The 26,483-nt window shown below is 39.0% G+C and overlaps 1 protein-coding gene across 2 annotated transcripts; it reads right to left on the bottom strand.

Annotated features, from left to right (window-relative positions):
* Positions 1-633: 633 nt before the first annotated feature.
* On the bottom strand, positions 634-26,012 carry AP4E1 (adaptor related protein complex 4 subunit epsilon 1). 2 transcript variants are annotated; one of them, XM_071755200.1, is made up of 22 exons: positions 25,790-26,012; positions 24,587-24,658; positions 23,782-23,905; positions 22,819-23,105; positions 21,624-21,697; positions 20,874-20,995; positions 19,943-20,102; positions 19,241-19,407; positions 18,565-18,638; positions 16,569-16,691; positions 16,368-16,477; positions 15,952-16,091; positions 14,519-14,631; positions 14,268-14,386; positions 13,266-13,568; positions 12,466-12,580; positions 10,267-10,402; positions 8,923-9,175; positions 7,611-8,186; positions 6,026-6,210; positions 5,056-5,213; positions 634-4,573 (listed from the first exon to the last, which is right to left on the bottom strand). In XM_071755200.1, the coding sequence occupies exons 6-22, from the start codon at positions 20,960-20,962 to the stop codon at positions 4,413-4,415; spliced, it is 2,982 nt and encodes a 993-aa protein (XP_071611301.1). In that variant the 5' UTR covers positions 20,963-20,995; positions 21,624-21,697; positions 22,819-23,105; positions 23,782-23,905; positions 24,587-24,658; positions 25,790-26,012; the 3' UTR covers positions 634-4,412. The 2 variants fall into 2 exon arrangements, with proteins under 2 accessions (XP_071611301.1, XP_071611300.1); XM_071755199.1 differs by lacking the exon at positions 22,819-23,105 and having other exon boundaries at positions 25,790-26,003.
* Positions 26,013-26,483: the final 471 nt, after the last annotated feature.

The following is a 26,483-nucleotide window of genomic DNA, read 5'->3' as shown; positions in this document are numbered from 1 at the left end:
CACATTAGCAGCTAAGGGAGTTTCTGCTTTTCCACAAAGTTCTCAAGCACTTCAGCTACACAAATGATGCTGGTTCCATGTGTTCAGTAGTGCAGCTCAGTCACTCCCTCCCATGTAGGAAATGGCAGAAATTCCTTGCTTCCAGGTACCAGTCTCTCCCCAGGCTCAGCCTGGGTGGTGCTTCTAAGATCCATGGGCAGCCTGTGTCAGGGCCAGGGCAGATCTTAAATGCCAAGATCCAGCTCTCTACCAAGAACCTTCTTGTAAGCTTTCCATGAGGCATTTAGCTCAGTTTAGCTGCATGTGGTTGAAGTTAGAAGAAACATCCCTGACAGATTTCAAATCCCTGCCCTAAACATGGTGATTCTAGAACCTACCAGAATGTTTAATATATTCTCCTGTCCTTATTCCCAGAAAAGGCAAACTGTTTTGACTGAAAGAACTCAGGATTTGCAAGCAACTCACATGGCAATTATACTGGAAGCAATCAAAGATTGGCACAAAGAGAAAATTGCCAACTACCTTAAAATAGAAGTTTAAAGCAATCTTAGTAAGTGGTGTTTTGAGCCACACCCCTGGGAAAATGTTGCTGTCAGCTTTATTTTATGAATCACATAATGGCAGGACACAATATTCTTTGCTACATCACTGCCAACTTTATTACATAAAGAGAAAAACATTAACATTCAAGAAACTCTCCAAGGACTGACCACCTCTGGCATCCTGAATTGCACGTGTACCACTGAACATTGCACAGAACATGTAATCTTATTTGCTTTAGAGAAACATGCTCACAGAAAAGCATATAAATATCTGACCCAGAAGAGAACCAAGAGGTAAAACACAATTACCTCCTATCACACTTCACAGAAATGCAAAAGCAAGTCTCACCTAGGTGACTCCAACAGGCCTGCTTCTGGTTTGTTACATGCTGTGATAAATGCCAGAAAAAGACAATGCACAATCTTAACCACACAGAAAATATAATACAGCTTTTTATTCTATAGAAGAGAACTACCTTTCCAGTATTTAGAAACCATCAGGCAAGGTAATTAATGAGCTCTTTGCAGGTACAAGAAAACCTCACGATTGTGCCATCCATTCCAGAAATACATTCCCTCAGGTCCTTAAGGGATGAGAGCATGGAATGGAAATACCCAGCAGAAAGTAACAGAACAAATCTCCTGTTGTGTCATATGTTTAGGAAAACACACTATACCACACTGCCATCTTGCACTTGCACAAATTTTCCTACCAAAATATTTGTTCCATTAAAAATATCTGAAAATACTTGGGTCAAGGAGGCAAAATCTGACAGGTGAAATACACATCCAATAAACTCACTTATCTGTTGGCTCCAGAATGTCCAGAAGTCTAAGTTGCCCCTGGCACAGAGCAGTAAAACACTGGTGCCTCCTGATACCTGGAGTTTGGTCCAAACCACAGTTAACCTGCCAGTTCAGAAAGGTCACTTTATACACTGATTGGCCTCTGGTTGCCTCTTGGAAGTGAACTTCTTTGTGCTAATTGCATTAGGAGAGTTCTCCCTTCTGGTCTATTTGTACTCAGCTCGTGTCCCTTCATCTGGAAACAGCTTAATCTTCCAAGATCTAGGAAGTCACAAAGAAAAGTAAATGGGAACACCACAGAAGATGAAGGTATTTGCTGAGGGATTTTCAATACAGAACTAAATGAGGGAATTTTGTACAACTGTATGGCACCTATATTTCAGTTTAGAGACAACTGGATGATGGATCAAGATGAGAGGATTTCCAGCACTGAACTGCTGAGGTTCTCCAGGGCTTAAGCTCTTCAACTGAGCCAGACCTGCAGTGTAGCATCCACTCCTTACACCAACAGCCACACCACACAAAACAGCCTCAGAATTTAGATCAGGGCTGCAACCACCTACAGGTCAGCAATTATGTCAAACTTCCAACTTCTTATCAATATAGCAGAAAGTGGTGTGTTGCCTTAGCACTGGACTTAAAATAAAAAAAACTACTGCTGTCAACTATGAATAAAAAGAGACCCCAAAGTCTTCTTTGATGCCTAAAAACAAATCCCACAACCTGACTGTACTCAAAAAGCCTATTGGGTAACATGAGCTGGCACACAGAATGCTTTTCCAAGTCCTGAAGTGTACTCTTCCATTCTTTTTGTACCTCAGGATCAGACAAAGGATATTTAAATGGCCAATAGGTGCAAGACCTCTGCAATGTTACATTCTTCATCACTGTTCAGATGCAAAGTGAAATTATTAAAATAGAACCTAATTCTGAATACACAGAAATGCTGCTCTGTATGAGAGCAATGAATATTTAACAAGTATCAAACTTTTTTTTTACATGAAGCTGAATTTTATTGAACTACAAGAAATGCAAAGATGGTAACAGATTTTAAAAACTTGCTGGACAATCCAAAAATAAAAACTGACACAGATACAAATCCCTGCAAAGCCCTTTATGTGGTGCTACCATTAAACTCTTCAAATCTGCATACTGACAGCTTAATATACACTATTCATACAGTGAAAAGGTTATAAAGAACATTCCAGAAGAACAACAGAAGGCATTATTGTCTTTTGCTGTTCTTTCTAAACACTTGGGCACTGAACATCTCATTGCTGAAATGGTTTAAGTGCACAGGCCAGAAACAAATACTTCCATTGCAGCTGATATGGTTACAAAAGTCCAATTATGTAACACAAGTCTGATGTACCACCAGGAAAAGAGTTTGCTGGAAATTGTTCCACTATAAAACAGTTTTCCTTTATATAAACTGTCTTCAAGTGCCAAGTATGCAGAACATTTAAGTGTATTTACAGGTTCAGTGCACTTAAAAGTCCTCAGTAAGAGAGCAGTGGAACAGCAAAAGAGCAGCTGTGCTTCTATGTTAGCACTTGTGATAAGACAAGTGGCTTGAATTAAAAAAAAAAAAAAAGGAAAAAAAGAAATATCAGCACAATAATATTGTTTTTGTGATTTCATGAACAATTATCAAAATGTTACCAAAGTAATGCAACACTTTATTTTCCTTTACAGCCACTGCTTACCAGGTGAGATTCAGTAACACTGAGATACACTGAAAAACAGAATTCCCTTGTTAATACTGAACACACAAAGGAGAGAATTTTGCTGTAGAATCCATTTATACCATGTCTGAAATGTGCATACAATCCTTGATGGTTTTAAATAAAAAACCATAACCAGCTATAAATAAATAATATTAAACAGTATTAAAGTTTTCATTTAGCATCTAAATAAATTAAGACTGCTGGATTTCAAAGACTGTGAGGCTATTTTGGGAAGAAAAGGAGACAACCTAGGCAGACACATTTATGATGTTTGCTGCTCTGATTTACACCCTTTATGCCTCACTGCAGTTGCTGGCCATGCACACACAATACAGCCACATCTGTGCAAGTCAAACCTTTGAAGAGTCATACTGAGGCTACAAATAATTAGAAGTAAAAACTAAATGTGAATTTTCATGAAAACATTGACCACATTCAATTTATAGGCTTGACTGGAGAGCAATGAACATGTACACCAGCTGACCACCAAGTAGCCAACATGTCCACAGCCAGCTACTCCTACCCAGCTCAGTTATCTCAGACTTGACCCACATGAAACTTATTTTCACACATGGACAAATATTCAGTGACTGTCACAGACCTCTGAGGAAAGGGAATATGACTGAGATTCAAAGCAGGAAGAACTGCAGACAGGAACTAACATGAAAGGCCTTAGATCTTACCCCATGAGGTGCTTCCATACATCTCACGTGCCTGCCTCCTGTCAAAAATCTGTTTAGAATTTACCACTTAACTGGTAAATATCAAAGATCCCAGCAAGTGTGTTGCTTACTAAAATCTTTTAACTCTTTTCAAAACATGCATTTTTTTTCTGCGTGTTACTTTATACAACCACCAATGCAGATCTTTCTGCCAGCAGTGCTTAAAAACAGCTTTAGAAAAAAATATCAAAATAAAATCAGATGATCCTGATAACTGATCAAGTCTGACCTCAAAAATGCAGATATGTTTCCTTTAAAACAATATTTAAGTAGTTGCTATGAGGAATAATTGTTGGCATCTATAAAAGCCGCATAATAAAAATAAATATTTTCAGTAATATACAACAAAATTAAGTAATATACATTTCACTTAAACAGGTAACAACACTTTTAAAGATTGTTAGTCACTGTACAGTCCTGAGCATGTTTTTGCAGGCTTATTTAGGTCACCATTCTTCCCCCACAAGTCAACATGACATATGCCAGCTGGAAGAAAACTTGCAATACTTCTGAGAAGCAGTACCTTAAGTTAGCTTTGGTAATTATCTGTGCAACTGTGTAAATCTTCCTTTGCTTTTCACACACCAAATACATTAAGACAGGCACTATTGTTATTAGGATTCCTCCATCACCTTTTGACACTGATAGAGCAAACCATCTGGAAGGGCAGAACAAGGTGATCTGAACCACAGAGCCAGCATCCCTGAGTGAGTACGACAGTGCAGCAGACAGGGTACAGATGGAAGCAGCTGGCATGCCAGTATTCCCTCATTACCTTCAAACAACAGAGGCCACAAAAAAAAAAAATTAAAAAAAAATGAAGCAACAATTAGCACGTAACAATAGCTATAGCATAGTTCACAAAAAACACCTCTCTCTCTCTCTCTCAAACTCAGTTTCTGATGTTCTCTTTTAGCCTTACCCCTGTTCCTCTAATATGTCACAAAATGCCTCCTGCAAGCAATCCCAGGTTCACAGCTGCCAGATAGCTTCATTCCCATTTTCCTGTCCAAAACTCTTTATAGTGCAACAGTTTGCTCCCTTGGAAAATTTACTGTTCACTCTACACCTGAACCTTTACATCAGTCTTCACACAGAAACCAAGCAGGGCAAATAAAGTCCACAGGACACCACTCATGTGTTTATGATGCTCCCAAACATTGCCTGCCTTAAACTATAAGATACCTGCTTCCATGCATTTATCTTCCTGGGATAAATTACAAGCTGTAAGAAATCCTACTGTATACTTTGACTTACCTATAATATCAACTATATGTAGTTTCAGCTTCTGCTGTAGTGTATTCAGAGCTTCTGAAAGGGAATCTTGAGAAGATGACATTTTTATGTTCTGTTTGACATCATTAGAAAGAGACAACCACAGCTTTCCAAAGTCTTCTGTAGTCATTTCCATTGGCCTAAAAATAAGTTCACAACATATCTTAGCAAAGTAAGACACATGATTCAGAATTTGGTCTCCCCAAAATTCTACCTGAAAAGCAACTGATTTTGCTTATTGCTTGCTCTACTGTCCAAATTAGGTATTAAAAAACCCTCTCCTCTCCTCAGCGTAACATTTTTTAAAAGTTTATATTCCTTGTTCAGTTCTCTGTATTTAAAATAACACATTATTCTATGTAAATTAAAAGACCAAAGTGAACAGCCTTCAGCTATTTACCTGCCCACTGAAAAAGATGAAGCAAGCTCATTGAGAGGCAGACTTCATTATGAGAAGCAAGATGGATTTCACTAAAACAGAAAAGTATAATGGAAAAAACCCACTTGCTTTTTCTACTTCTAAAATAAATGCAGTGTTCAAAAATGAATAGAATGAGCAAAGGTCCTATGCAAAGGCCATCAGCCTTTTCACACAACGTCTGGGGCTCTGTAGTCAAGTCACTAATTTCAGTTTGACAGGTTTCTGCTATACCATATTTTAAAACAGCATGTCCTGTTCACTCAGTCCTGTCAGCCTCCTCAATATGCCTTCTGTAATTCCAGATGACTGTAACCCATAGCTACTGTCAGTATTCTCACTGGATTTATACCTTCTCCTGGAACTTTTTCCCATAAGCATAGAAATAACCATTTACTATCTTTAAAAGTCTTCTCAATTCCCTGTTCAAGATAAAGCCTTATATGTTCATAATCAATACCCAAATCATCCTGCTCTTGTCTAATACTTATTTGAGTACATGTGTTTTTAAAAACTGCAGCTTATTTTACTTACCTGATGAAGTCCAACAATGACAAAGTTATTGAAAATTCAAGGCAAGTTTCCATTTCTGACTGGTAATTAACAGAACCAGAAATAATTCCCTGTGCAGAGATTTTCTCCATCCACACACATTTCTGGCAGTGTTCCACACTTTGAGCTTCAATTACAGGAAACTGGTAGGTGAGACTCTCCAAAATCTAGATTAATTTTTTAAGAAGAATACAGAATATAAGTCTTACTGTCAAGCAGTGTAAGTGGCTAAGATACAGCTATAAAATTGTGCAAGTGCCTTTTATTTCAACCAATTTTTCTTGGACTATTTGGCAAGTGAACAGACCTGCCATTTATCCTCAGTGAGAGCTGAGAAATCAGTCATTAATATCTACAGAAGTTCTGTGAGAATTAAAACACATTTTTGTCTCTCTGTCAGTTCCACCCTTGCCCTTAAATGATTGCTCAGAGAGAGAGAGAACTAACGGCCAAGAACCTGAATTCTGTAGTTGAGTCCCAAAATGAATTAACATAAAAGATGAGCAAGCAACATTGCAACATACACCAAGCTATATGCTAGGAGTTCAGACATCATCCCTAATTACAAGGATAATTTAAGTATTACTCATGTCCCTGACCTCTCCAAACAAACAAGCAACACAGATTCTATCTGTGGTAGTGGTCTGTGTAAAAACCTATGTATGATTTACAAGGCAAAACCAGACATGAGATGCTTCCTTACTATCAACATCAGGACAGGCTTGATTTAAGACAAACATGGGAAGGAAATTTATATGCAGTAAGCAGCTGCTGGATTAAATCAGTTCTAAGATACACTCTGCTTAACTCTTTGTTACCTCATTTCCCAGGTTTACCTCATTTCACAAGGTTCTGTGCTGCTTTCTGCAAGATCTATGGATAGCCATGCTAACAGCAATTCCTAAACAGTTTTCCAATTATTTAAGTGAACTTTCAGTGAAGACTGTTGCATGCTTCTAGCAACCATAGTTAAATATCAGTTGTAGCTGATGTAAAAAAATAATAAACTGAGCAACTTCTCTCTAACATCAATATAAGTGAACAAGAGTGAAATATGACTGATGCTTAAAAAAACCACAAGAAACCCAAAAACTTGAAGCAAGCTTACACAGCTTCATGGGAATGACACTGCATCATGTCTACTATCAGATAAATGCAAACAAATGCACAAACCCAGTCAGACTCAGATAAAAAAAATGTTACACAGTGATTTCTTTGGACGTTATGAGTGGTTAGGTTTGCATTCAGTCATAAACACAAGGAAAAAGGGGAACTCAGAACTGAAAAATCAGACATATTTGTTACATGGAGGTAAGCAGAAGGAAAAAAAAATCAAAGTGAATTTAAAAAGTGAGATGCTAACTTTTACACCAAATGACACTAAGTTTAGTACTGAGATTTCTTTTATTACCCTTTGGGATGTAAGAGCCACACCACAAAAGCTTTTAAGAACGTGCTTTAGGAAAAAGGTATGGCTATCACATTAACCCACATATTGCACACTTAAATGCAAGCAAAAAGCAAGTTCCAAGTGGATTTGAAATCTAATGTAAACAAAGTTTCTTACCTGAAAATGTTCTGCTTCTTCAAACACTACGTTCACGGCATTAAGTGCAGAAGTGGTTTTATTTGAAATAAAAACATTAAGCAACAAAGAGTCATTTGTCCACACCTTACATAAATGCAGAACTAAGGCATCATTCTGACAAAGTTCCATCACTTCAGAATGAGTGTGCAATTCCAGCTCTTCAGGTAAGGCAGGGACCAGTGGTGTTTTACTGGCACCTTCACACTGAGCACTTGGAGAAGGCTGAAGAATTTCAATATTTCCATCAGTAAACAAAGATGACTGTGACAGTCTGCTATCTGGAAGTCTGTCATCCAGCCCACATTTTTTTTCAGACTGAGGTGTTTCAAATGCAAAAGTATCTTCTGCAAAATCTGAAGAAGATAGGGAGGCTTTCCTCAACCTTGTGTGTAGATTTTCCTCACAATCTTCCACGTTAAGAGGTGCTGTACCAAGTAAAGGATCAAAATCTAATGCAGCACTGCTTTGGAAGCCTGAAATCTCCTCACTATTTTGAGTTTCATTTATCTTTGATTTTCTTTTGAATTTCTGAGTAACTGTATCTGATTTCCCCATCTGAAAACAAAAAAGAAAGAAAAAAAATCAAAAACAACAAAAACAATGAGTAGGGGAGTTTCTAGCAACCATATGTTACTGTAAACAGAATAAAACAGAGTGAACAAGACAAATAATGACTGAGGAATCAATTTGGATGACAAATAGATTCTAAACATTTTAATAAATCCAGTAACAGGCTTTTGTTGTATTTCTTTCAGATTAGCCTGTAACTCAAGAATGACTCCGGGTTCACTAAAAACCTAAAAACTCCTATTAAAAAGCAAGCACAGTAAATATTATTTAGTTAAACCAGTGACAAGTGCCATGATTTGAGCTGGCTATTATGATAGTGTCAGTATTAAAAAGATGACCTAATAATTAATCTTCTGATGTTTCACAAATTACCATACATGAAAAAAGCTCTAACCTTACTGCCAACTGTAAACCAACAGTTCTACAAAGTCAGGTCAAGGAACAGTTAGGGAAAACTGAGACTAAAACTTGAAGCTGCAACGTGTGAACAGAGGGAAGTTCTACTCCAAAGGTTGCTTGATCAAGTAATATCCAACTCATTTCAGGCTCTTAACAAGTTATCAGATTACAAAAGTAATTTTCAATAGTTTCTTACTGACTCAAGGTTTTTTTGCCTGGTTTTACCACAGAATTATTTGTTCTCCACTTGCACATATATCTGTAATTGTAAATCAGGCAATATATAAACCCTAATCTGACAGATCACAGAAGAACCACTTACCAGACTGACACCAGCACTTGACCCTAGTCCAATAAACAAAGATGATGCCAACTGCTGCTTCTCTTTGTCCTCCTCTGAGAGAATGGCAGCTTGCTCAGGCCCTGATGGAGGAGGATCACCCACCTCTCCTGCTAGTAAGCCACCACAAGGAACAGTTTGTGGCTCACTTTCTTTCCCTGTTTTTTCTTTCTTTGGAAGATAGCCTTCCTTCCCCCAGAGCTTCCGTACTCCCTCAAGTTTCAAAGCATTTGTCCTGAAAAGGCAAAAAAAAAAACCAGGATTAACCCAAGGAAAATTGTTCATAAGAACATGCCAACACTTCAAACAGTTTTCACAGCTTGGGTACTTTGAATATACACTTTTAGCAGTGGAATATAAACAAACACTTTTCCATCTACTTGCTAGTGATGTCACTCATTACTTTTAAAACACCCTACAAATACTAACTTGGACAAGGCACTAAGTACAGACCTGTGCTAAGTCAGCACTTGACACCTGCAGCCAGTAGTAGCCTGTATTTGCCAGCTTCATACAAAATTTCAGGCTACATTTATAATGTATTGGAATATTTTTTTTTAAGCAATGAATAACATGGTATCTATCTTTATTGCCAACAGAAAGATTCTAGGAATCTCTAGCTATACCTAAATAGGTCTAATGTTGATGCCTTAAAAATAATTTATGAGATTAAAAATTAGAAGAGATTTAGAAAAGTTATTTCTATTTCTTACAAAAAAGTAATCATGTTGCCACACACCATGACTTCTATCAGAAGTTAATTTGACAGACACAGGCTGAATGCTGCAGCTCTTTCACCTAAAAGCCTCACTTAAAATTATTTTACAAACTGATTAAAAATCTAAAAAAAAATTTTCAAGGTTTTCTACATAACAGCTTATGACAGTGTAAATGAAGTTATTAATATGTATGAAAAAATGGTATTGAATTTAGTAGTGTTCCAATAGTTAGGGAGTATCTTATTCTGTATATCTTAACCATTTATCTAAAAAAGTTTCCCTAAAAGGCATTGTTATAAGCCCATAAAAGGCAAGTGTAGACTGAAAAAAAAGAAAAGCTACTTCACCATGAAATCATCAGGTAACCCTGTCCCAGTTTTACTGCATTAACTACCACTTAATTCATACTTTGTGGACAAAGTGAAAAAACAGCCTAACTGAATCAGCTTTTTTGTAGTTATTCCAAAGATGCCATCCTGAATTTCTTCTTACATGACAGAGTTCAACTGTATTCTTTTTAATTCCACATAACAAAGAAGCAAAGACAGATGATACTGACCAGAAGAGAAGCTTAAGTGTTTTTCATTACAGACAGAAATTAACTCACTCTTTATGCCCAGTTTCAGCACTATTACCAGACGTGTCAGAAGCAAAAGACAAACCAGTGGGGGACTGCCTGCCAGTGATGCCAGATGAAGACACACTTGAAGCAAATGACAATCCATAAGGTTCAAAATTCAGAGCTGCAAGACAAATAGAATCTTAGTGTACAATGAGGCATAAAAGGGTAAGAAAGAAATTTGTTTTCTGAAAATAGATAAACTGCATAGATAGATAGATAGATAGATAGATAGATAGATAGATATCATAGATAGATAAACTTTCAAGATCCTATCCTCATTAAAAATGCAGACTCTGCTCTCCCATTTGTTTTTCTTTTCTAGAAATATAAAGGATTTATCTAAATGATGCATTAATTTGGTATTTGTTTATAAATAATGAAGATAAACAAAAATAGTGGCTTTACAGCATATCACTAAAACATCTGCCAATAGTTAATATTTGTAGAGTACTGAATTGAATCTAAGTAAGTGAGTTCTCCATTTGTTCATGGGCCTAAATAACACTGAGGTCACAGCATTGCATCCATACATCCCTGTCTGCTTTGCAAACATACCTGACACCTCAGGTGACAGATCATATTCACTAAGACTTGCAGATCAGGACCAGCCACCTTAACTGTGCTTTATGAACCAGGATGTAGTCTGAGCAGCTTCTAAAAACCCTTCAGGACTGTAACAAATGGTTATTGTAACGTGAGAGGTCTCTGCTCTGCAGCCCTGGAACCATGGAGGGGTACAGTCCCCTTCCCTCACCTCCACTCCAGCCTTACAATCTCTTCTTCCCAGCAAAGTGAAGCAGCAGAGGAAACCTGTTGGACACCTCAGATGAGAGAAGTCTCCTGATAAATGCAACTTCAGAGCTCAGGAGTGTTCTGTCCCATCAGGGAGCAAGAAGGAACAGAGATCCGAGTGCCTTGGAGACAATCACCTTCCACAGAGATACCCAAACTCTACCAACCCAACAATAAACTTACCTACAAAGAATTTCAATAAACACAGAACACTCCCCTTCTGGAGTATTTCTGAATACTCCACTTCATCTATAGCTTACCTCCTGGAGAACTTATGAACCAGGGGAAGATGCTAATCAGTACTTGTGATTACTGAGGAAAAAAACCAATTTGTAATCTGCTTCCTACAGGGGCTTTCCTGAAAACTTGAGTGCTAAACAGATGCTCTTCAGTAGTAAAGACTACTAATTTCATCCTCAACACCTCAGTATGAAGTCCTATTGTGAGCTCAAGCAGACATACAGTTATTCCATTGTATTGTATACCTTACTGGGCTTCACATGCACAGAAAAAAAACAGTATATTCAGTTTCAACATATTTGAATTTGTTTAACATCTCTCCACCACAATTTAGAATTTTCTAACAGGCTTAAAGTGGAGGCTGTATATATAATAAACTGAATTTATAATAATCTCAGGAAAGGGTTAAATTCTGCTATGGTACACACATGAGTAGACAACTTTTGTATGCATTAACCTGCACACTGAAAGTCTTATTTAAAAATAAGAATTTAAATGTATATGCTCCAGTATACTAGACTCTTTTCTAATTCCAAGACAGTAAAGCAAAGCAGAGGTATATTTTAGTTAGAAAGATTCTCCAGCTTTCAAGTGAATCATTCAACAGTGTCTAAAAGAAATCCTTATGTGCCTGGTTAAAATGGCTATTTCTATGGCAAAGAAAAAAGGAAAAAAAAGCACTACAGGTTTTGGGGTATTTGTAAATAAAAGCAGATACTTAGCTGCACCTACACTAGGTAAGAAATAGAGAATTTGTGTCATAAAGTAAGTTCACAGTGCTTATTATTGCAAACCACAATTCCACAGTCAAGACTAAGTAACTTGGTACAAAGTTAGGAACCCTTCACTATCACTTCAATAATCCCCAATAAATCTCCATAAATAAATCCTCCCCAAAAGAAACCCCCACAGAGATTACAGTAAAACATTTTTATCTGCATAACAGCAGCCTATGATAAATGAACAGTTATGTACACCAGACAGACAGATGTGGAACTAAAATCTAAGTTGAACCTAGCCAAGTGTACAGAGATTTGCAGATGTACTGAGAAAAAACATTAAGAAATAACACTAACTGCACACTTAAGATTATTTGTTAATACTTATCAGCTAATTTACCAGGAATTTAATACATGCAGTAAGCTACAGTACCTTTTTCCTGAGAAAGCTTCTCCTCTTGTCTCTGGTGATGAGGCTTATATGGTGCTGCACCACGACCAAGTCCCTCAGCCACAAACCCATCCAGAAAAGACAAAGAGGCATCTACCTACACAGAATAATATTGTGCCTTATTAGCAAAATCAGGGTTTTGTGTCTCACAATTACCAAATCTACCAGTAAACCTGCTGTATTAACAGAAAATGCTAAGCAATATGTTGAAAACACACTTTAAGCTAGAGTGACGTAACTTAAATTAACTATTCTGCTATTGGTTCTTTTTTGACTAAACAAGGAAAAAAATATACAAAAAAAGAGAGGGGAGTTCTCCTAAATAATTGGTTCTTTTTTGACTAAACAAGGAAAAAAATATACAAAAAAAGAGAGGGGAGTTTTCCTAAATAGTTGATCTTAGTGTTACATAAAAATACTGAATACAAAATATCTGCCTCAAAACCCTCAGCATTATCAATACAATTTTCCACCCATTTATTATGGACACCTCAGTGCAAATATCAGCAGTTTCCACATAGGAAGGAAAGCCTTAGGATTAAAAAGCAGCTACATCACTAAAACAAGCCTTTAACTACACACTATGGCTCTTTATCTTTCAGTGGAGAACACTGATTCATCACATAAACCTGAAAAAATATTTATCTGAAAATTCACTGAAAGCATATTAAGAACTGACACTGGTCAGAGCTGTTAAATTTAACTCATCCCAAAAAACAGTCAGCAAAATATTCAACCACTCAAACTAAAACAGTTGATGAGGAACACACACACTATCTTACCACTATGTCACTGCAACCAGCATCAAATGGGAGCAAGTTTTTCATCAGTGCTTTGTCTTCACACAGATGCTTCAGTTCAAAGGCAAATTGTCTCATCCTGGTGTCTAGAGAGTTGCTGAATTCTTGGATTAGTTTGTCAACTGTTTTAGAACAGGAGGTACGTGATGCAATCTTGGTGACTGCAGCCATTATCCACACTTTAGTTTCAGAAGTAACAAAAGCTTTCTTCAGCAGGCTGTGTAGCTTTGTCAAAATAACTTCTGGATCAACATCTGTAACAAGGCTGGAATATTGCCCCAAAACCTATTCCCAAAGAGAAGACAAAATATGCATTTAGTCACAAAAAGCAGTGCTTTTAGTTTTGAAATCTGACTGCAGTACTAAATAATAACATGAAAACCAACTCACAATCAAGAAATATTCTTTAATCATGTTCTAAATTATTTTTTTACTGTTTTGCATTTTTGATGTCAAAGGCTTGAAATTATCTGTGTTCACCTCAGACTCCAACTTTTAGCTTAGAAATCAAATGGCTGCCTTGAAAAGAAAGCTAAGCATAGTATTTAGGTCTTGAAGAAATCATTATTTGCTCATACTGCAACCTCTTCCTTGCATGGAAGGTGAAGCTTACCCAGCTGCCAGGCAATACTAGAAGAGCACTTGGCCTGCAAGGCCAAAAATGCATCTCACTACCACATCTCATCTGTCCTATTTCTGAAGAAGACAAAGGCTCTCAGCATGCAGTCAGATTCATGTGGCTGCTGAGCCTTTCCAATAGTCACCTTTCTTAAAGGGAGTAAATCAGTTTTTCCATAAACTCTGACAAGCTAAATAGTTGTCAGGCACCAAAAGAGGTTACTGAAAGTAGATTTTAGTTTATTATCTTGACTTCAAAGTAAAAGCAGAATACCCGTGAGTAAAAATGAAACAGTTAAAAATAATTATTAAAAATAGCACCACCTTGTGTCTGTATATTCAATTCTGACTATGTGTCTACCTTACCCAACTCATAACTTGAAGGAATTTCTGTGGATACAGTGCACCTTCCTCTTCAAGTAAGGCTAAGTAAGACTGTACTGCATACACCCTTAGCTGATCATCTTCTTTCCCATCATCAAATCCTAGATAGAAAGCAACACATCATTTGTGACCCAAATAATACCCCCCATCAAATATTTCAAAGTGCATTTCAAAAGAAAAAGCCAAATGATTAAGGAACCCATATTAATTCCTCCAGGCATTTGAGGAGTTACCTTCAGCCAACAGCCTCAGAAAGTTGTTTGGGATATCAGGATGCACAACATCACCTCCAGCTGAGAACACAGCATTCATTGTTTGGATGAACCACTCACTGTCAGGGGCATACGTGTCCAGATGTTAAGGAATGAAGTGCTAAGGCACAACTTTTTCTTTCTCTTTTAGCATGTTCTCTAAGGAAAACAATTTTCTACAAACAAGCTGCCCATCTTCTCTCCCCATTAAGCTGGGGCTTGATGGCCAAATATCAGCTCAATATAAATGAGGAGGAAATATTCCTGTATCTTTTATAAAATGTTTCCTGTAAACTTCATGAAAGTCAGGCGGAGAAGCCTGTGCATGACCTTAGCAGCTATCTCTTCTCTATGCAATCTTCTAGCTTGTCAATCCATACATGTTGTGCATGAACAGGAGTGAAAAATAAAGAGTTTAGGTAGACTTCACAAAGTATGAGCAGATATGTTCACAAGAATTTACCTCTGGAAACCTGTTCTGCTGTATTCTAAGGTTACACTTGTTCAGTGCTAGCTTTCCAGCATAATCTTTTGAGCTTGTTTACACACTATCACTTGATCAATTATCTATGAACTGTTCTTTTCAGCAGTGTTTTGCTCTTGATTTAGTGAAAAAAAAAAAACCACAACACTTCTGTGGACTCCACAGAAAGCATCATTGCTTTTTTTTAATAAATTTAAAATTTGAACAGCCCTTGCCAACTTTGGAAGTTAGTTTGGAAGTTGCCTTTCCTCAAGTAAATCCTAAAACTGAACACTTACTTGAATAGAAACTTTCAACAGTACAGAAACATTAATGTCATTGTCCTGTTTTTGCATGACAACACAGCTTTTTTGGTACACCATTCTCTGTGTTAAACAGGAATGTAAGGTAGCTCTCTGTTAGAAAGAGCTTACAAATTAAATGATCAGAAAATACATCCAGGAAAACAGGCAATGGCAAGCCTGACAGAAATGTCCACCATTTTCCAAACACCTAATCATTACTTTCAGCTCTAAGGCACAGTGAAATAATATGAAATAACCTATGAAAATATTATATTCTTAAAATCCATACCACAACAGAGTTCTCTGACAGGAAGATAATCCCCACAACTACAGAAAAGCACACAAGGTAGCAATGAGGGATCTCTCTCCACGCTGTTGTGTGGGACTTCAGTTTTAATTTAAAAGTATAAGGTTTTAATGCTAAATTCACAAACCAGAATAAAGTATTCTGAGCACCATTACTTCTCTCAGGGAAAACCAAGAACACTGTGGTCATTTTTGTATGCACTTTCTTTTGCATTTGAAAGAACAGAAAGCACAGCTGTAACACTTCCTACACCCAGAGATGATGAAAGATGTCTTGAAAGGCACAAGTGACATATTTGCCTGAGCTCTGACTCAAAAGGTTTAGAAAGATAAAAGGATATTTCTCAGCTAGCTCTGCTATTTTGCCAACTAAGTTGATGATAGCATATTCTTCTTTGCTTTCTTTTAAGTAGTCAAGCATCTTCTGAACTATGACAACTACATTCTGTCCGTTTGTAATTCTATAGAGAAGCTCCAAAGTCTGAAAGAGAAAGCAAAAATATACATAATTGTCTCTGATGACTCAAAAAGGGAAGCAGGCAAGCAGAAATACTTTCTTGTGATGCCACATTGATAAACCACATTTGGCAAGTTTTAAATAAAATACAGTGCTTATCTACACAGCTTGTCACACCCATCTTGTTCATAACACGAAGTCTCTCACAATAGCTGGAACATAAAATGCCTTTTTACACTACTTACTTCAGAAAGCATATCAGCCATTTAAAAGTTTGTTTATTTTTAAAAATTCACTCACCTCCCTCTTAATAATGGGATCTGGATGGTCCAAACATTCAATTATTGTCATCTGGTGCTGAAGTGCCAGATTAGGATCCTGCTGGATAACATAGGTCAGAGCCTTTAAGCCTAGAATATAAGTGATTGGAAGTTTAATATTAGAGAATCTTTTCCACTATGACCACATTAAAAACATCTTAATGAAATCAGGTACCCTTACCTAAGTATTTCAAATTAATTTTGGGTGACAAAACAAATTTCCCAATGCACTTGGCAGCCTTTTCAAGTAGTTCAGACTTGGGATGAATTGTATAAATTGTTTGGACACATTCAAACAAGATGGCTGTGAGAAGGGAAAACATCATGTAGTTAGTGTGTACTACATACTTCTATAAAATAAAAACTTTTAACAAGCAACAAAGCTCATGGACTGTATCAAGGAACTTCAGTGCTGTGAAACCCCCAACTGAATCTAACTGCAGAGTACCTACTGACATGAGTAGAAACAGAATTAAAGACCATCTCCTTTAGTATATACATTTTTTACCAGCCTTTGCCATTGTGCACACAACTTTCTGTCTTTAAAGTTCTTTCAACCTTGAAGTCTTCTGTAGTGGCTTAAGGGACTGGACTGGGACAGTGTTTAGAAAACCAACTATAAAGGATTTGAGACAAAATATTTTTCACCAAAGCAACTTGATTTCCTATCCACTACTGATAGCCAAAATCATCCCAAAAATGTCCTTATTAAAAACAAACAAAACCCAAACTAAACCATATCAACTTCTCTTCTTAAGCATTACCAAACTAAATCCAAGACACAGTAGTGTATTAACTCCACTGCCTACCAGAAGCAAGAAACACAAAATAACCAAGGGCTCTGGGCAAGAGAGAGTAAGCACTCAGAATTCCAGTTTTCATTTGTCTGGAATCATCAACTGAAGTTTTAGAAAAAGTTTATCATACATTAACAACACCTACATACCTAAATGCTATGTCCTTGTATAAATCATAACAAAATGCCTACTTTGGCTCTGTAGGGGCTTAAAACAAATTTAATGTTCAACTCCCAGTAAGTGCAAATGCAAGCTGTCTGTATTATAAGGTCACACACTTCCCATATGTTCTCTTCTAAAAGAGTAAAAGCATTAAACTGAATACACTAAACATCTGACAGATGCTTCCTCATTCATTATTTACTAATCAAGAATACTTCCCCAAAGCTTCCATTTTTAGTGGAATTGAAGCTTTAGAAAGTAAATACTTAGTAGGCATTACACACACCTAGACCTTTGGGCCATGGGTTTTTTTCTCCCCTCAGTGCTGTTTTAAGTCTCTATTTTCTTGCCATTCCATTAGCACAGGTACTCAGAGAACATCTGTGGCTTTACTTCAACAGTAAAATAACAGTAAAAAATTGTTTGGTTTTTTTTTTAACTGTGAAACAGCTTTTAATGTTGTCTTCTAGAACATCAGATGTGGGTGTCTGAGGAGGGGAAGGCAAAGAAAAATCCAAATAAAATGCTCAACTTTTTATTAGAAAAAACTCAACTGCACACCTATTAATTTACTTTGCTCCAGCAACAAATGCAGCTTTCTCTACTGAGAAGGTAATGAAATTATGGTAGCATTCTACCATGCTTTAGAAATTTTAAATTGAGATGTGTGCCAAAAACATCTTCACAAGCACCACTGTCCCTGAGATCCAGAGGTGTTATTTTTATTAGCTGTGGCTAGAGGAAGAATCCTCTACAGCTGTAAAGAGCTGATGCTGTCAGTCTTGCACACTTTTTATTGCCTTTCACAGGGCAGTGAAAAGAAGATCTAAGCATTTCTAAATCAGAGATGTATTACTAGGATTTTTTTTTTATCATTTAGTTCAACTTAAGCTCAAGAAGAGTTTTAATGAAGCTCACTTTCTGTAATTATGGGCATGGACAATGCAAACACAGCATAGAAACTTTTGAGCTAAGGTTAATCCCAAGTAGAGAAAACATTTTACTTCAATGTTAGAAAACTGTGCTGGACATGTATCACTTGTTATACAATTTACTAGTTAAACAACTGTATTCTTAAGTGTCTAGTAAGAATACAATTAGATTTTTCAGAAGTACTGGATGAGTATTTCACCTACTCAACATTTTCAGTTGTATTTGTTTCAGAGTATCTTTCCAAATACTAATAATTAAATCAAAATATAAAATGACCTCACCTACCATATGTAATGTTATGATTTATCTCTGCTCTTCTTAAAGACTCATCTAGAACATCATACATCAATTCACTTGTCCTGTTTTACAAGAAAAAATTATTTTAAATTATTTGCAGCATTAAGAAGCATGTAGTCTTGTTCTGGCAAACAGCTCAAGCACCAGTACTGAAATATCTAAGACAACTTATTCACATCCACAGACTTTAACAAGGAAGAGCACTATAACATGATTCTAAGTGGCACCTAACAAGGTGTTTGCAGCCTCCAAAAGAAACATTTACCATATCACAAAAATAAAAATACTTCCCTGGCTGCTTGTGTGTAAACAACAAAACACCAACAGGAACAGGCTCACAGACAACTGTATCCTCAGGAAATGACACCTCCTTAAAAGAGCTCTACTTGGTGTTTTCACACAGGTGCCTGCTAGCCTAGTAACAGAAGTTCTAGCAAAAATATATATCAAGCATAACCCATAATAATAAATTGTTTAGCCAATCCAGAAGCCACAAAAGTAATTCTGAAGTTTAAAAAGTATGTGCTTACTGTACTGGTTAGTAACTAATGTACAAGAAATTCAACACTGAAATCCTCTAATAAAAAGCAAAACCAGAAGCTGTCTATTGATCACGACTCTTTGTTGCCTCCAAAATAATAATTGCAAAGAAAGATGTGGTTACCTTGGATCATCTTTTCCTAGCAGCCCCAATATTCTTAAAAGCTGAATTTGTAACCATGGTGCTGGCACACTGTGATAGTTGAAGTCAACAGGAAGCTTTCCTCCCACTACCTGCTTTAGGATAGTTACAAAACTCCCAGTCAGGTCCTTGTATCCAGATGAGTTTTCCTACAAAATGAAAAAGAAATATAATTCACACATTTTGATACAGCACCTCAAAAGTCAAAATAACCAACAACTTGAGTAAGATCAAAATACCTACACTGATGACTTTAGGTTTTTAAATCTCACTTTTAAACCTTCTAATCTCATCCCACAGCACCTGCAAGCTCTTAATTTTCAACCTATGCTATTTTCTCACACATTTATAAAGGGAGTGAATGCAACTTGAAGGAAACAGTAAAAAAAAAACACACAAAAAAACAACCAACAGAATTACAAGCACATTTCAGCAAACTCTAACACACTGTAGAAGTCAGGTCCTGTAGCTAAGGATGCAAATGATGCTGAGCATTTCTATCATGCAAGGAGTGACCTGCCCAGCTAAATGGACAGCTAGAACAAACATAACAAGATGCCTACAATCACATAAATTAACTTTTTAATGATTACAAGTTTTTTTTTCTGCAAAACCTCTGTACAGTACAGTGTATATTTAAACCAAAACACTTCAGTTTAGTTGCAGTTTTAATTCTTTGCCTACCTTAATCATTTGAAGATAAATGTGTAGAGAAGCAGCCATGACTCCAGCATCCCTGTCACACAGGGCTTTCCTGAACTTATCATGGATATGCTGAACTTGGTTAGGAGCAATGAGATAGAATTTATACAAAGCTTGAACTGCTTTTCTTCTGATAATTTCCCTGAAGAGAAATGAGATTTACACAAAACAGAATGAAGCTGCTTGTGTATTTTAAGTACCTGACTTAACCAAACAACTTGTGCTTGTTATTTCTATAGCAATGTAAAATTATGTGGCCAGCTGTCAGGACATCAAGATTTGGAGAGATGAGAACCCATGTTTTACATATTTGATTGCAAATGACTTTGAAAATACCATCTATGTGATGAAGTGACAAAGCCAACTTAAAAGTTGTTGTCACATATGCATCTCTAAAAAGTATCTGTGTAGATATTACTGAATCAGTTCATTCAGCAGTTCCCCTTGCAATCAACAATCATATGTAATCAGTCAACTTATAATGCAATCCTCTGTGTATGGGATATTATAAATAAAAAATTAACAATTCAAGGGTACTAATACCTGCAGATATACAGAACTTTATTAAAAAAAAGGTATTAGTGAAGTACTTCAAGGGATCCTAGTCCATTTCTCCACTAAACTGTACAAACACTTATGCATCCACATAATTGCTCAAAGGACACCAGTAGGCAAGTTGTATTTTCCTATCAACATTGTTTATGAAAAAAAAATTGATACCTATCCAGTACTCAGTCAAAATTGTAAATAAATGAGACAAGAATCCAAGAGGAAAACTCAGGAGAGGGACAATTTCTAAAGGTAACTATTAGAAAGAGCAACTCAGAAAGAACACCAGTTTATTAAAACTCCTTACAAAAGTAAGTCATTAAATCATAAAAAGCCACCTGAAATTCTATAAATTAATACCTACTTAGAATGCTGAAGCTTGTCTTCTATCAGAGGAAGAACAGCTGGAATCATCTCCCGTGGGAAGATCTGGCTGACAATGGTTAATGCCATGCACACCTCTACTAGATTAGTGCTCTGTAAGTCCTGTCACAATCATTGAAATAAGACAGTTAATTTTTTTATTTAGACTTTTACATTTTGCAGACACACCCCAGTCTTTAACAAGCAGGCTGAATCTAGCTCACCTGCACACCCCATACACAGCAAGCATCCTGCTCTCTGCTCCTGTCTGGGAAGTGCCAGCTCTCACTGAGCTCATCAGGAAGAAGGATTAAGCAGCTCCTCACATTCATGTTTTAGAACCACATTCATATTTTAAACATATGTGAGATGAACACATACAGCTACTGTCAATGTTTCTTTACTGAAATTGACTGAAAAACTATGCAGAGTCCCCAGCTGGATCAGTGGGATGAGTTTACATTGAAACATGAATGATGGCTCCTCCTGGAACTGAGAATATATTTAACTGGAACATTTTATAGAGAAAATTTTATGGTGTATCTCCTTTGAAAATAATGAATTAAAATATGGCTTCAACAACAAGACTGCAAAGATTAAATTAAAAAGCCAGAGAAAGCCATTTCAAATTTCCATTGCTAACCAAAGAAACAGCAACTTTAAGAGAGCTCATAACTCATGTTCCATGACACAAAACAGGAAGACTTGGCCAGAGTTTAGTTTACCTCCAGACCTCCAAAAAACACTGTACCTTCACTACTGTGTTCACAAGTAGGAGCAGCAGTTCATGATTTTCATGCAGAAACAAAGAAACTGCCAAGTAACCTAGAAAAGAAAGCAGCCACCATTACTACTGCCAAGCCACTGCAAGGTAGAAAGCCCAAGAGAGTCTATAATCCAAGAAGAGTTAATCCAACCAAAAAAAAGCCACAACAAACCCCACCACTATTGAATGACTATATTTATTTCCAGGTAAACCAGTTATGTTTATAAGCTGCAGTAAAGTTCAACAAATAACAACTATTTATAAGCTGTGAAAAGTAAGATACCACAATGATGTTAAAACTAAAAAGCAGCCAAGAATGCTTCCTAGAGAGAGAGTACCTTCTCTAGCATGGGCAAAAGTATATTTCTTCTAGACTACACAAAAAATGCACTTCCTCACATCTGTTTCTCTTTTTTTTTTTCAAATAACACAGTTCCAGTTCAAAAAAATTTTATATTCAACTCTGAATAAGGAAGTAAAGTCACTCTCCTATGTCAAGATCTCTCTGCTCTTTCTGTAGAAGGAAGAAGTAATTCCAGAACCCTGGAAAAGAAACCTGCCAGAAACTTTTTCTTCAAGATCTCTCTTGCTTTAAACTAGGGGACTTAAAATGGAGGGGTGGGGAGTGTGTGCACAGCTCATGACCAGATTTACATTAGAGATGGATCTTAAAAAGGGTCTTGGTTAATTCAGGGCTAAGGGATGAAAATTAACAACTCTGATCCAAGTAACTGTATTGTCCAGGCTATCAAACTGAACCACCTGCTTGTGAAACTATGGACTTGGTCAGTTTAGGAAACCTACAAAAATGTAATTCACCCTCATTCACTGAGGCTCACACTGGGTAAATGTGTAACCCATCCTCCCTGGATCAACTGATCACATCTCCTTAACAGGCTTTGGTAACCTGCACCAGGAACAGACAAGGTCAATCTCATACATCACATGTAACTGCAGAATTTGCCAAAACAACAGCCAAAACACACACCCTTTTTGTAACATGCTTTTAGGACATCAAAGCTTAAGTGTGCTTCGTGTCCAGGGAACTTTAAGCCACCTGCATTTAAAAAAAAAAAAAATTTAAATAATGCTGCTTCACCAAAGCCTTCTCCAAAAGATCCCCAGCATGGAAAGGTCTCAGTCCAACTCATAACAAGACACAGTGGTTCTTGACACTTACAGAGGTCACAGAGATTTCTTCAAAGCAGCGTGCCACCTGCCCTCCCAGGTTTCCTGAAGACAGAATTTCTTAATCCCTACCAGGGCAGCTGCACACTGGCTTTCATGACTCAGGGGTAAAGCAACTTTAGATCATCACTTGCAATACATTTTCTCAGAAACTCCAACACTTGAGTGGATGATCCAGATGAATTTCAAACAAAGGATATCAAACAAGCATATCCTGCATGACATTGCCTTCCTTCTGTGTATGCAGACATAGTATTCCTTGGAGTTAAACCATTTTCTCTGCAAACAAGAAGAAATGTCTTCACTAGGCAGTTGAATCAACAACTGCAAAGAAATTCTCCAGACGAAACAACTGACAGCTTCTTCAAACTAAATCTACTGGAAACAAGTTAACAGCCACACTGGCAGGCAAGGAAATCACAATGGCATGAAATTTCAAAGAAATCTGAACTCATCTTTCAGATTTCCTCAAGAACTCCTGCACCTATGCTATCTCTGTGTTTGTCTCACTCACTTCCCACACTTGTTTCTAAACTAAAAAGTCCTACAAGCACCAAAACACAAAATATTTGCCTGACATTTGTCAGACAGCAGCATCTTTGTGTAGTATTGTACCACAGTCCTTGAAAAAGAAACCAGGTCCTGACAGAAACTCATTTTCAGCTTGATGTGCTGTTTAACAATTTCTTGTAAATTACTTGCTTATTGGCACTGCAATTCAAAACAACTGAAAAACAACTGATGACTTAAGTCCATTTCCCCTGCCTTCTGTTCTACAAGCAAAGCAGCTCACAAACAATGGATTTAGTTACTTTCAGAGAGTGACAGACTATGAAAAAAGAGCAAGAAAGAAGAAGAATATTTTAAGTTGCATTTTTACATAAGTTATGAATCCTAAGAAACTTTTAAAATATGGTTTGAGAATAATATCAAGGCTACAGTTCCATGCACATACCAACTCTTTTCTCCAGAAGATTTCCTTGCTGTGCAAGCTTGATTGCATGGATATATCCAAAGGAAGACTCATATCCCAGCATTTCACAATAGATGAGTCTTACCATACATTCTTTCATGAGTCTCTGAAAGATAAAAATTGAGAATTTTAAGTCAGCCATGGTTTATGCACTTCTTCACTCACTCTAATGAAGTAGGTTTCATCTGATACAAAAAACCTGCATTCATGTTTTCTAAAATTTGGGTACACTGGGATCACACTGCTAGTCCAAAATATTTTTTACCCATTACTACACTGCCCTAGGATGTGTTTGTAGATGTGTGAGATGAAACTTTTATTTTTCTCTCTAAAAATTTTCACTAATGGGACTGAGACATGCATTAATCAAGTCAAATCATAATATATCAACCCCTGCAACTCAGACATGGGCAGCAAAACATTCAATGAAGCACAGCCTCTTATACAGCACAAACATTTTAAGAACAAATGTCAGTCTTGCACTCCATGGAAGCAGTAAACCTAGGTTTTTTGTTAGTATTATTTCAGAAACTTCAGAATGACAGGCTCTGGGCACCATATTGCCACAGTCTATTCACATCAAACAGAATCAGTGTTTTGATTAGAAAAAAGTCCTCACTATTTTAACCACGCCTAAAAACCACTGACATTGCTGCCTTTAATGCCAATTTAATATCTATAATACAGATAATATGTAGTCTCCACTGGCAAAAATAGTGAGAACACTGTTTTTCCTTCACCCTGTGACTGCTGTTCCCACAGCCTGTAACCACCAAGAGAAACTTACAAGTGTTGTGCTGGGGGCTGACACCATTGCTTTCAAACTGCTCAGCTCCTGCTGGATTAATTTCTCTTCCTCCTAGAAAAGATAAGGCCTCATACTTCAATCCCCCATAAATTTTGGAAGCAAAATATGAAACAAGAGGTCAGAGAAGCCACACCCAGGCTGGGCACAGAGTGGTTGGAGAGCAGCCAGACAGAGAGGGACCTGGGAGTCTGGATTGCCAGGAAGCTGAAGAGGAGCCAGCAGTGTGCCCAGGTGGCCAAGAAGGCCAATGGCATCCTGGGCTGGCTCAGGAACAGCGTGGCCAGCAGGTCCAGGGAAGGGATTCTGCCCCTGTGCTCAGCCCTGGGGAGGCCACAGCTTGAGTCCTGTGTCCAGTTCTGGGCCCCTCAGCTCAGGAAGGAGATTGAGGTGCTGGAGCAGGTCCAAAGGAGGCAACTGGGCTGGGGAAGGGATCCAGCACAGATCCTCTGAGGAGAGGCTGAGGGAGCTGGGGGTGTTGAGGCTGGAGGAGGCTCAGGGGAGACCTCATCACTCTCTCCAACTCCCTGAAAGGAGGTTGGAGCCAGGGGGGGGTTGGGCTCTTTTCCCAGGCAACTCTCAGCAAGACAAGAGGGCACAAGAGGTCTCAAGTTGTGCCAGGGGAGGTTTAGGTTGGACATTAGAAAGAATTTCTTTCTGGAGAGGGTGATCAGGCATTGGAATGGGCTGCCCAGGGAAGGGGTGGATTCTCCATCCCTGGAGATATTTCAAAAGAGCCTGGATGTGGCACTCAGTGCCATGGGCTGGGAACCACGGGGGGAGTGGAGCAAGGGTTGGACTTGATGAGCTCTGAGGTCCCTTCCAACCCAGCCCATTCCGTGATTCTGTGACTCTATAATTATCAACACGCCTCCGCCTCACAGCTGGCACCACCTCCCGCCTGCGATACCGGAGGCCACGCCGTGCCCCAGGGGCCCGCACACGGGGCAGGGCAGGGCAGGGCTGCGCACCCCGGGAGGGCCATGGCCGGGTTACCCAGCACAGCGGGACGCGACCCCGGGGCTGAAGGGAGACACGGGCCCTGCCCGCAACGTCCCGCGGGACGGCACCGGCACCTCAGGGAAGGGAGAGGAGTAGGGCCCGGCCCCCGATCGCTTCGGCGCGGCGGGAGCAGCAGCCACCCGTCCCGTCCCGTCCCGTCCCGCCCCGGGGAGCCGCCCGTACATGCTTGGAGGTGAGCGCCGTGATGCTCCGGATGAGGCTGCCGAGCCGCGAGCTGGCCGAAATCCTGCCAGGCCCTCCGGTATCCCCCGGCCCGGCGCCCGGCTTGTGCTGCCCCAGCAGCCCGGGCAGCACGCTCAGCGTCCGCTCCACCACGTCGCTCATGACGGCCCCGGCTGCGGCCCTCACTGCCCCGGCTCCCCGCTCCCCCCCCTCTCCCGCCGCCGCCGCCCGGAAGGGAAGGGCCGGGCCGGGGCTCGGCCCCTCCGCGCACTTCCGGCACCGGCACCGCTCCCCGGGCTTCCCGCCGGCCGGCAGGGGGCGCTACACCTCCCGCTGGGGGAGCGAGGGGGCGGGGCGGGAAGGGCTCGCGGGGCTGACCCCGCCCCCGCCAGGGGCCGCCCCGTGCCCCTCCACCACGGCCTCAGAGCCGTGAGGGAGCGGTACCGGGACGCACCGGGGGTACCGGGGGGCACCGGGGGTACCGTGGCGGCTCTGCGCTCTGAGGGTTGGGGACAGCCTCGGGAGTAGCCGCGCCAGCGGGCTGTGCGAGGGGCGTTCCCTCAGTTCCCGGGCTTGCCTGCCCGCAGCCCGGGGAGAGCAGCCGGCCCCGCCGCCCCCGGGGTGGCACCGCGGCGGGTCCGGAAGGTGGTGCTGAAGCCCAGCCTTAGAGAGGGTCAGCCCGGCGGGGGGGAAG

This window comes from Heliangelus exortis, chromosome 11 (assembly GCF_036169615.1).
Source record: "Heliangelus exortis chromosome 11, bHelExo1.hap1, whole genome shotgun sequence".
Classification (NCBI taxonomy): domain Eukaryota; kingdom Metazoa; phylum Chordata; class Aves; order Apodiformes; family Trochilidae; genus Heliangelus; species Heliangelus exortis.
Note: the sequence above shows the minus strand (reverse complement) of the source record. Positions and strands in the feature narration are given on the sequence as shown.

Excerpts from the sequence above, each read along its gene's own strand:
- AP4E1 (XM_071755199.1), bottom strand. The coding sequence starts at position 25,951 with ATGAGCGACGTGGTGGAGCGGACGCTGAGCGTGCTGCCCGGGCTGCTG. Across the intron at positions 21,698-23,781 it reads TCTTCTGGAGAAAAGAGTTG|GTTACTTGGCAGTTTCTTTG; the intron begins GTATGTGCATGG and ends TTTCTTTTCTAG. Across the intron at positions 19,408-19,942 it reads TTTATCTTCAAATGATTAAG|GAAAACTCATCTGGATACAA; the intron begins GTAGGCAAAGAA and ends TTCATTTTGTAG.